At 37.4% G+C, this 12,118-nt stretch overlaps 1 protein-coding gene across 1 annotated transcript in view; it reads right to left on the bottom strand.

The window, feature by feature from the left end:
* Positions 1-11,831, bottom strand: part of LOC117328967 (C2 domain-containing protein 3-like) — a 30,923-nt gene extending 19,092 nt beyond the window's left edge. The window contains exons 1-19 of the mRNA XM_033886609.1: positions 11,661-11,831; positions 11,135-11,315; positions 10,317-10,523; positions 10,014-10,090; positions 9,624-9,784; positions 9,125-9,305; positions 8,255-8,441; positions 6,834-6,960; positions 6,600-6,722; positions 6,052-6,159; positions 5,564-5,870; positions 5,016-5,208; positions 3,876-3,991; positions 3,570-3,688; positions 2,839-2,997; positions 2,347-2,584; positions 1,938-2,038; positions 1,691-1,820; positions 1,311-1,435 (exon numbers count right to left, since the gene is read on the bottom strand). Coding sequence (XP_033742500.1) covers positions 1,311-1,435; positions 1,691-1,820; positions 1,938-2,038; positions 2,347-2,584; positions 2,839-2,997; positions 3,570-3,688; positions 3,876-3,991; positions 5,016-5,208; positions 5,564-5,870; positions 6,052-6,159; positions 6,600-6,722; positions 6,834-6,960; positions 8,255-8,441; positions 9,125-9,305; positions 9,624-9,784; positions 10,014-10,090; positions 10,317-10,523; positions 11,135-11,315; positions 11,661-11,706 — 2,886 coding nt within the window. The 5' untranslated portion in view covers positions 11,707-11,831. The remainder of the gene's footprint in view (positions 1-1,310; positions 1,436-1,690; positions 1,821-1,937; positions 2,039-2,346; positions 2,585-2,838; positions 2,998-3,569; positions 3,689-3,875; positions 3,992-5,015; positions 5,209-5,563; positions 5,871-6,051; positions 6,160-6,599; positions 6,723-6,833; positions 6,961-8,254; positions 8,442-9,124; positions 9,306-9,623; positions 9,785-10,013; positions 10,091-10,316; positions 10,524-11,134; positions 11,316-11,660) is intronic.
* Positions 11,832-12,118: the final 287 nt, after the last annotated feature.

The raw sequence follows: 12,118 nt of genomic DNA, 5'->3' as shown, positions 1-12,118 counted from the left end.
CAGCCTCCAAATGACTATCCACAGGGAGGTCCAGCCCCCAAATGACTATCTACAGGGAGATCCAACCCCCAAATGACTATCTACAGGGAGATCCAGCCTCCAAATGATTATCTACAGGGAGATCCAACCCCCAAATGATTATCTACAGGGAGATCCAACCCCCAAATGACTATCTACAGGGAGATCCAACCCCCAAATGACTATCTACAGGGAGGTCCAGCCTCCAAATGATTATCTACAGGGAGATCCAGCCTCAAAATGACTATCTACAGGGAGATCCAACCCCCAAATGACTATCTACAGGGAGGTCCAGCCCCCAAATGACCATATACAGGGAGGTCCAGCCTCCAAATGACCTACAGAGAGGTCCAGCCTCCAGATGACCATCTACAAGGAGATCCAACCTCCAAATAACCATATACAGGGAGGTCCAACCTCCAAATGACCTACAGAGAGGTCCAGCCTCCAGATGACCATCTACAAGGAGATCCAACCTCCAAATAACCATATACAGGGAGGTCCAACCTCTAGATGACTATCTACAAGGAGGTCCAGCCTCCAAATGACTATCTACAGGTAGGTCCAGCCTCCAAATGATTATCTACAGGTAGATCCAACCTCCAAATGACTATCTACAGGGAGATCCAACCTCCAAATGACTATCCACAGGGAGGTCCAGCCTCCAAATGACTATCTACAGGGAAATCCAGCCTCCAAATGACTATCTACAAGGAGATCCAACCTCCAAAGGACTATCTTCAAGGAGATCCAGCCTCCAAATAACCATATACAGGGAGGTCCAACCTCTAGATGACTATCTACAGGGAGATCCAGCCTCCAGATGACTATCTACAGGGAGATCCAGCCTCAAAATGACTATCTACAGGGAGGTCCAGCCTCCAAATGACTATCTACAGGGAGGTCCAGCCTCCAAATGACTATCTACAGGTAGGTCCAGCCTCCAAATGACTATCTACAGGGAGATCCAACCTCCAGATGACTATCTACAGGGAGATCCAGCCTCCCAATGACTATCTACAGGGAGATCCAGCCTCCAAATGACTATCTACAGGGAGATCCAGCCTCCAAATGACTATCTACAGGGAGATCCAGCCTCCCAATGACTATCTACAGGTAGGTCCAGCCTCCAAATGACTATCTTTATCTGTGCACATGGCAAAAACCCAACTTACGAACACACTATTGCCATGTAGGAACACATGCTTTAAATGAAACAGATACAGACATTTACCAAGCCAAGAAAAATTACACTAGTAGGAATATACATGTACTAACAATATTTTACATACCTGTGCAAAGTTGAATTGGGGCTCAAATGTTCCCCAACAGACATTGGAGTGAACTGCATCATTGCACCAGAACATCCGACACACAAGGTATGTATTTCTGGTGTTCATATCCCGAGCCGCCATTCCTACAATAATAAAGCAAATGTTTGTCTAACATTCACTGATGTCAATTTAATAATATTATAAGCTCATAGATCATTAAAATGAGAGAAACTACATGCCTACTGGATTAAATATATCTGTGACCAATCAAATTAATAGTTCATAACATTACCATGACCTTTTCATTGTATCTGCATATTTTGCTCAACATAATAGTATTTATACACATTTCCTGGATTCTTGCTTATTACACAATCCTGAATGCGTCCAACACTGACCTGCAGTAACTAGGGAGTGAGGTTGAGGTGGAAGGACGGGGTGTCGTTTGATGGAGGACAGGGATGGGATACCCTGTATAGAGATGTTGTGACCCTCTGGTATCAGCAGCAATGTGTGCAGAGTGATTGCCTGTTCGGGACAACAACATGAATGGTTAGTTTATGTTACAGAAAACATTCACACAAAGATTTTTTTCTTCTGATTGTTCATTTAAATATAATATCCTGTCCTTTACAGTTGACTTACCTCTGCATTGGACTGTGAGGGCATGTGGTAGGTCTCAAAGCTAGGAGGCTGAGAAAAACCAGGGGTAGGTAACTGATGACCCAAACTGGCAGTCTGTGTGTCTGTCAACAAAAAAAAACAAAACATTGCAGTGTTGTGTTTATAAAACCATACCACACAATACATCATGATCAGCTATATGTTTCATCATCATGCTAGTAAATATTTCTGAATTTTCTGAATTATTACTTATTTTCAAATACTCTCTTTTGAAAAGAATATTCAAATGTTTGAAAAGGATTTGATATTTTGGACGATATCAAATAACATATGAATTTCATAGACTGGTGATAAGAAAATGTTCCAAAGACAGCAGTGAGTTACCTTTTGTGTACATTACTTCGATATTGGAATGAAGTGGTAGACTTACCTGTATTTGTATGTGAGGTAGGGTTTGGTAGCACCATTGATGAAGGCTGAGTATTTTGAGCACTAGGTAAAAAATCTGGGGGGAGTGGCGGTTTATCTAACTGTACAGGCGGGGGAGGGGGAGGTGGCACTGTCTGAGGAATTGGCACAAACTTGGCCTTTCCACTCATCTCTGCTAGTTTGGCTCTGGCTAGGGCAGATGAGAAATCCTTACTGTCAGACGCCAACTCTATTGATACCTGTAAGTCATTCATTGATCATTTATTACAAGCTACACTTCAAAATATAAATATATCTCTTTCTCCACATTGATTCAAATGGTATTTTGAAAATACATAAGATTTTTAGTATCAGAGAAATGTTTAACGGTAATAATAGTAATGATAGACAAATCAGATAAATAATTAAGCTACCATTTTTAAAACAAAACTGTGTCTTAATATAAAAATCAGAAGGTATGAAATATTACATTATTCTGTACCATGCTACCGACCTTGAGCGAGCCGTAGAAGGTATCAAGACTCCCCCGAAGGGAAGAATTGATGGAGGAGTTACGTCCACTCTCCCTGATCTCTAGATCTCTGCCCACTTGTAGATTGTCTGACCGGAGAATGCTTTTCAGGGGGACCCCACAGCTGCCCACTAATGTTGGCTACACAAATACACGGTATGTTAGGTGCCTCAACACTCCATATCATACATACAGGTATACAGCTTCAAGATTTAATGTGACCAGAACAATATTTCTATTTATGATTAATACAAATATTTAGCTTCATATGATATGAATTCAAAATTATAGCCTTTAATTTTATGGTAAGATTATTGTAATACTGATCGAGTTTGATCATCAACTAAATTTAGCCAGACTTTCCCATATAAAATGATTACATAAATATTATGCAGATAAACATCAACCAATCACTACTGTGCTTCAAAATGGCGATGTGTGCACGTCTAGTTGCTGTGGCCGGACCAAAGTAAAGTCGGTGGTTGAACAATAAGTAACTATACATGCATGTCATTACATGTAACCAAAGTGAGTTCGCTCCTACTCTAGTTAAACCAGTAACTACAGTTTCTGATCAAACTCGCTGTATATTATGATGAACTATGCCAACTCCGAGTATGTATGAAAGAAAAAATTATCTGTACGATATGTAGCATTGACCTTACATATTTATAGCTATTATAAATCCAGTGCTCACTGATAAAAAAACTCACCACTTTCTGTCCTGCAGTACGAGAGTATAGCTTAAATATGAGGGCAGACTTCCACCATTTCTCCACAGCACTACCATCAAACATGATGGGAAACACAGATCGATGGTTGAAGTTGACCACTGCATTAAACAAAGTTTCAAGTTTATATTTTACAGCTTTGATTAGAAAATCACAAGGTCAAAAACTTGCGTTATAAATGTTCACTTTATCTCAACTATTTCTCTGAATTTCCAATTTATACATCCATTTTGCTTCAGAAAATTCTATTTCAAATTGTGGTCTCCTAACATTTTTGACAAGTTTTACCTCCATCCTTAACATTTTTGGAAGCCACCCGCATCACTTCAGTTGCCATGGCATTAGGTGAGTACTTATCCCTGGAAGTGGCCACAACAGGAAACTGGTACTCAATGAAGTATGTTCTGCATTGGAGAAAAAGTACATAACATTTTAGAATCAATAACTAATACAATGTATCAATAAATAATTTATAAATGTAGAACTTTTTTCTCTACAGAGCCATCCTTCTACAATTCAATTTTCTATATACTTGCGACTATTTTCCTTTCACATGTGTGTTTAACTATAAAAAATATTTTACATTTGAGGCAAATATAACTGACATTGATAAAGAAAGCAATTATAGTACTCTATTAATTACATATAAATCCTTGATAAAACATTAAAGCTTCAATCAATTAACCAATATCCCAATGACCAAAAGGTTACAAATTATTGCATTAAAGTTCTGCTGTCAGACCAGTAAAGAATTACGTTAAAACTGGCACTAGAATTTGCAATTTAATTTGAATTTTTAGATCGAATAATCCATGATGTCCGTCATATTCCCAACGTATATAAGATTCCTGTAAATTACTCCCCCAGCATATTTTGGCTCCTAAGTTTTGAAGTTGTACTCAATTTACTGCTTTTTACTCTCCGTATATAAATTGATCGGTATCATGATTAGATATTTGACAGCTTTCGTTAGCAGAAACTTGTCTCAGAAATTTGATTTGTTATCGATGAATCGGCCTAACTTATCAGTTCTGTCACTTGTTTAATTGCACGTTCATGTTATATATACATTGAACAGGCATTTCAATATCAACTGATTTAAACCATTCAACATTTATTGCTATCAGAATCTGTTACGGAAGCAAGCTAACATGAGGTTCGCCTCATAATCAATTCATCCAGCACGACCATTATTGCAAGCCTATTTCTTGGAAATGACATCAGAACCAATTAGAAGTACTTTCATTTCAAGTACCAAATGCAGAAACAATTGGAGAATTCACTTATTGATTGTCAATTGGAAAATCCGAGAGTAAAATGGTAGTCAGTGGGTAAGGGGCCATTTTCATCAACCCAAGAGCTTGAGATGATTGACTTTCCAATGTCGCATCATTCATCTAGGTAAAATAATCCATTTAATCAACTTACACAGACTTCTTTGCTTTAGGGGACGGTTTGGGTGGCTTCCCTCCAGCTTTACCCTTTCTCTTGGAGGAATTGAGGTCCTGGGACCCCGCGAGGTGCAAAGCATCCACTATAACTCTGGCAACATGGACCCTCCCCAACAGTGTTAATCTCTCAACACTGAGGCCATCACTTCGCTGTCGTTTCACAGGTTTTTCTGTAGGATTATAATTTGATGTTTGTAGGATTATAAATCTTGCAGTCATTTTTTCTTACTTGATTTCTGGACTTTGCATCATGGTCTTGATACCAAACTGAGTGATAGTTGTCATGTTAAGTCCAGATTTTGTTTTAATTTGTTAACATTTTTACAACTTTCATCAAGCAATCATGATCTGTTTGATCATTGAAATATTTAATATTTACTATCTGAATGGAAATGCTCTTGATTGAATCTATATCAAGAAATTTAAAAGGAAATCTAGTAACAAATACAGCATGGAACATTTGACATGATCTTTTCATGCTAAATTTGAGACAGTGGGTGAAAGTTACACATTATATAACCTTACCTTCCTCTGGTTCATCAAGATCTGAGGCAGGCATATCAAAGGAAACCTGCGACACCTCTGAGCGTGCAGTCATCAAATCGCTGTCACTAGCTTCACTAGCACTGCTACGAGCACTACTGCGTGACCGCCTTCGCTTTTTTCCTCCCTTCACTTTTGTTTTCACACGAGACCTCCGCTTTGGCACTTTTAATGATGCTTCTTCCTGCTTCTTCTTTTTCTTCTTTTTAACATCTACCTCCTCAAATGGGAGAGGCTCGGGGAACTCCAAAGTAAGGCTAGTAACTGATGATCGTCTGGAAGGTGGCCTCTGGAATATCAACATTATGATTGATTAATCAAATTTCGGAAGTCTAATTCAGTCATGGTTTTATTTTGCTCACTGATACATTTTTCTTAATTTAAAACCTTAAACGCATGGTGTAAAAAATGTTGAAATCGGTATAGAAGCTGTGTGGAATATAGACTCTTGCCAATAACTGTTAACTTACAGCATTAGCTGGATCCTCCATTGAAGTATGAAGTTCACCATTTTGTTGCTTGAATGGGAATGGGTTCTCATCTCCACTGAGTTCACTGACTCCACTCACATCACTCTCCTGTAACATACAAAACATACTAATTACAGTTGTTAGGTCCTGTGTATAACATCCGAAAACAAAGGTGTGTCTTGTACTTTCTGAGAAATAGCTAAAAATAAAGTGTTCATCGGGTGGCATAAACTGTAAAAAATCATCCTTAGGATAAATTTTGTGACCATCTTGAAGACAATGGGGAAGATAAATCTATTCACTTAACAGCAATTGTGTAAGAAGTCATATATAACTAAATTTATCACTCTCCTGATGGACGCGGAAGAGAGGTCTTACTGTGGGAGGAATATGGAGTACCTGGAGGAAACCCCTATATGTTTTAAAATCTTATCAGGGAATCAAACCATGACAGCCCAGGAAAGCAAATGTGTTTACCACTGTGCCACCAGAGGAAGATCTTTCTGAACTGAAAACACCACAAACAAACTGAGGATGGAGTAACTTACCAGATTTTTGTAGAACAGTTCCTGAAGGATGGACTCACTGTGAACAGGATCTCCTGGGTCACTCATCAGGTCTAGGTCCTGTGATACACTTGATCTAGGACTTCCTCCCATCATTTGAAGAATCTGGAGTTATAAATCAAATATCGCACATTACATCATCTTCAAACATGATGTGAATAATATATAATATTGAAAATACATTTTAATGAACTAGAAAATTGTCGGTGAATATACCTGCATGTTGTCCATCAGCTGGTTTCCAAACACAATGTCAACAGGATCATAATCAGTCTGGGAGAGATCAGCTGCTCCTCTTTCTGCCTTAAGAATTTCTTTTAGTAAACTGCCCACTGAGCTGCGTCTGTTAGATATTAAAAAATCCATATAAAACAGACAATTTAACTGAGAAACTTGATTTTCCAATTTTAAACATATGAAAAATTACTTCTTAAGACAATCTGAGCAAGAAATGAGAATTTCTGAAAATGTCTGTTCTTATAAGCTATTTCATGTATATACAGAGGAGCCCACTTATTTGCATATCGCTTATTTGAATATCCCGCTTATTTGCATAAAATTCTCAGGTCCCGAATTTTTTCTTCTTTATCTTTGTATTTTAATCCCGTGTATTTGCATCGACTAAAACACAAACTCCCGCTTATATGCATATAAAAATTCCCAAAAATCGAAAAATTTTAATTGGTTTTAGGGTATTTTTGTGATTTTCCCATAATAAAAGTTTTATGAAATGTGTTTCAACTTACATATTGATTTGACACAATGTACAACGTTATCTAATCATTGGTTCACACTTCGTCATTACAGGTTACGTTCGAAGCATCGATATCGACATTTAGTTATTATCCAGACCATAAAATTGTGCAGAAGAATTACTGAATAAAATATTAATATGCCTCATCTTTTGATGAGATTTGTTTATTTATTATAGCATCGATCCAAACCTGTGTTCTGTGCACTTGAACACTCGCTGAGGAAGGTTACGATCGCTATGATTGTTTACTAGGCGCGTTGCATTGTGGGGGCATATGTGTAATGAACGACAACTCTTCGAGCGTGTGCGACATTTTCCAAAACAAACTCATGTCACGGTCATTTAAGACGGTCTATTGCTTCAGCAGTTCATCATCTATGATCAAACAACTAATATACTCATAGCAGGAACACAACGCATCTCGAGACGATAATGAATGTTAATTGAAAGGATGACATTGTACATCGTAGTGCCAACCCACGCGTGCATGTATGACCGATATCGGACCCAGAGTGACAAGCAATGAAGTGTATGCAAATATTTTTATTTGTACATTTACAAAGAATAACAACCCATGTATTTCGTATTTACTCTTATATTTAACTTTCTTTTTTTTAAAAATATATTTTTAATGCAAATAACGTAAACCTGAGTAAATCTGTAAACTTTTGAGTACCTACCTGACCATCTACACATGTGTATAAGAGGGGCCAAAACCCAACTCCGCCTATACGAATACTCCGGTTATTTGCATATTTTGTCATGGAAAAAGGGCTATGCAAATAAGCGGGTTGCTCTGTACTGCGTTATTAATATACAAGTGTTTGGAAGTGTATGAAAAATTTCTGAAGATCTAAATGAATTAATTAACAAGTGCCTATACCTTTCTGGCATGTCAGAGTTGCTGGTGCGTAGCTCTTCATCTCCATGAGGTAAGTATGCCTGTTTCACACTGGTCTGGGGCCCACTCTCATCCACAGCAGAGATAATCATTTGGTCCCGCAACTTGTTCCCACGATCCAGCAGTACAGACAGGAGGTCGGACTGGGAATGTCTGCCAGCAGGAATATCTACAACATACAAAGTCACTCAATAAACTACATCTGCATGTAAGAATCAAATCTGTAATATTACAGACAGTGACTAACATGAACTTTTTCTCAAATCTGATAATGATTCATGCTGTGTCAAATGTTGTTTCAATACAGGAATTAAGTTAGGTTTTATTTTTAATTTGATTGTGTCAGTACAGTTAAGTACCTTGAATTTAACATGGCATAATAAATATAGGAAAATTCAAATTAATCATTATCTGTGACCTACTAATATTTATCTTGTAATGTGTGTGTCAGTCTTACTTACCATACTCAACCAGCAATAAGCCCCCCCTCCCTAGTAGGAAACAAGCATGTTGGGCATTGCTAAAGCAATACATGTCCCCGATCAGCCCCCATACAAAAATAGTAAGTGACTTTGACCTTGACCCAAAACCCTGAAACTTGAACTTGATCTGTAGTTATATAATTACTTATACTGAAGTTACATACCAAAATACCTTAAAGCATGGCTGGGAAAAGTGCAGAAAACTGAGTGGATGTCCTGATGGACAGACGGACAGACGAGGAGGAAACCTTTAGTATCTCTGGTAAGGAATTTTGAGGCTTATTGCTGAATGCAGGTCTGATTCCAAAACAGAAAATGAGAGAGGTTACACTACATATATTACCCTGTAATTTGTGTCAGTCCTACTTACTCTGTGTGGATGGTAGGTCCTGGCCGAGGTTAGTTGTGACCACATCCCCATTAGTAGTGATGGCCACTGTGCTGCCTGACTGTATGCCAGACAGTTGCCTCTCCTCTGTTTCTTGTAGACTGTAGTTTAACTGTTTACGTAGATCCTCGGCTCGGTCAGCATATCCATTCTGTTGGCCATTCTTGAAGTAAAATGTAGTTGTTTTCACATTGAATCTATTAAAATATTTTGGTACTTCTGGTAAAATTGAAAATTTTATGGATGTTAATTTAGGAAAATGAAGTGTTATCTAAAAGTTTCTATTATAGTCTTATGCATAGGTTTACAGGACGTTGACAGTTAACGATCTGCTTAAATCTTTGGTGTACATGTACAGATATCCTGAAGATTTTCTGATGAACAGTTCATCCACCAATTTCTGAGGGGCTCAGACAATATGCCAATAGGTTACATGTTAAAAGTATTTGCTGTCACAACATACAAACCCTTTTAAACTTACTTGATGGGATGCTGGTGAGATGAAAGGATCCTCCATAGGCTTCTGAGGGGCCTGGGCATGAGGAATTGGTTGAACTCTCTGGGGATACATAGACTCCTGTGTGGCTTGGGTTTCCATACTGATGTCTGTCGTTGGAATGGACCCAGTGCTGTCATATGAGGCTTCACAGAGCAAAAAGTAATAAAATAAATTCCAGTTTTTTTGTTTAAACAATTTTACTTTAATATAGCATGCCATTGCTTTAAACTATAAACTTTAAATGAAATTAATACAGCAAAAGCACAAGACTGCAACTTTATTGGCAAAAGTGATAATGCAATCATGATCATTTTCATTTGTGAGAAGTGATCAAACGACAGGGATTCATATATTATAAGTAATACTAATTACCCATTAAGGACTCCAAAATCAGTGAAACATGGATATCAGCAAGCTGTTCTTCTCTGGGAGAAAGCACTGGGTACAACCTGAAAGAAACAGTAATTATGTTTAATGTGTGTGTGTTTATACATAGACTTAAGTCTTTTCAATTCAAACCATCATTTTATATATATAATTATAAGAGACTGTATATGTGTAAGTTTACAAGGATTCTATTATAACTGTTACAAATATCTGTAACATAGCCACAGTAATTTTTAAGTTTGCTCATCTGTTAATCCAGTATATTGTATTCAAAAAACAAAAACATACCCATCAATAGGCCTGGTGTTAGAAAGAAGTCCTATCTGTGTGATTTCTGCATGTCCCACGGGGATCATGTTGGGTCCACTGAGAATCTCTACTGCCAGACTGCCCATATCAATCAAGTAGGATGCAAATTGTCGTGGACCTGACCTCACTGGGTATCTTGCTGTTGTCTTGGCTGGACCTTTATCCCCCTTTTTAACATTCAGTGGCCTGTAACAATTTATCAGTAAAAGGAGTGAAATAAATGCAATGACCAGTAGTGGTATTTACAAAAGATAATCCAGAATATTGTTGTAAAAATAATAATGTCACTAATTATGATCTTTAACATTCTTAAAAAGAATCTGAGCAAAGAGAAAACATTGTCAATATTAATCTTTCTATACATATGATACACCAAAAAATAAATATGGTAGAACCAAAGAACACCACACTGGAGTTTCATCAAGGTCTTTATCTGGTCATTAGAAACCACTGCACCAGTATGTTGCTGAGTCAAGGGAGTACATGTGATCTCAAATCTTGAGTGAAGTGTAGCATACTATATATAGCTCATCATTGATCACTTTTAACAAAATTTTGTGAATTTGAACAAATTAATAATTGAATAAGTATTTAACTTGGCATGTTGTATAAAATATACAACATCCTATATTCTCATTTTAAATCTGTCATAATTACTCTATGTTGGTGCTGTAGTACCTTTAAGGTTAAGAGACATCTGCTTCTATTTTATAGATATACAGCAGGTGCTACTTTCTGTTTTTAATTTAATTCATTGCACACATATAACTTCTGACTCATTGTGCTGCTATTAATACCTGAATAAAGCTCCATCTCCATCCTCACCCCACCATTTTACGCGGATATGAGACACATCTGGGGGATGAGGGGAATGCCAGTGTATTTGATCAATGGTCAGTCGACAGAAACAACGTAACTGGCCATCTACCTGAGGGGGAAGGCCTGTGTGCACTTGAACATCCTCCATTTGCCATGATCCTGCATAAAAGCATCAAATATCATACCTCATTAAAATATACTGTCCAACATACAATACAGTACAGAATTAGAAATTTAAGACTAAGATGTTCTAGCATAAAATTTGGGGGGGTTATGGACCAAGTGGTTTTATTATTCTTTGCATACTTTGCATCAGTAGGTATTGATTGGTATATGCATAACGGAATTAACGTTGTTTGCAGTTTGCAATTGAATAACTTCTTACAGCTGGAGCAGTTACCTCCAATAACTCATTTTTTGTGTTGGCGCCACCACCAAACGTCAAACATGACAGCATGTACAAACATGGTCTAACATCAACAGTTTGTTTACATGTAACCTTACCCCGTCTTTTGGCTGACTTCGAGGATTTTGCCTTCTTTTTCACCATTTCTCATGTATTTTGAAACATCCCCAGGGTATCGACAACATTTTAAACATATCCCGTCAATCTAAATTCACATCTCGAATCTGTTACCATCCAAAACATTACGTCCAAACTTGTCCGCCATAACTCTTATCGGCCGGAGTTCTCGCAACACGAGATTAAAGTATTCAAGTTCAGTAGATCTAATCTAAAAGCAAATATCAAATTTTGTGTATGGACATCAAATTTTTTTGTTTTAAATGGTAAATATTAATATTTAACGAACCGTACAATTTATAAATATAATTATTGCCATTGTTTAGAGATTACGTTGTAGATTTTACGGATCGCAGATTGATACTTCTAACGGATCGTATCATTTCTTTTTTACTGACAAAAACAAACAATTATTGGACTTCACACTGATATACGTTCA

Source organism: Pecten maximus, chromosome 6 (assembly GCF_902652985.1).
Source record: "Pecten maximus chromosome 6, xPecMax1.1, whole genome shotgun sequence".
NCBI lineage: Eukaryota > Metazoa > Mollusca > Bivalvia > Pectinida > Pectinidae > Pecten > Pecten maximus.
This window is presented reverse-complemented; position numbering and strand designations above follow the sequence as displayed.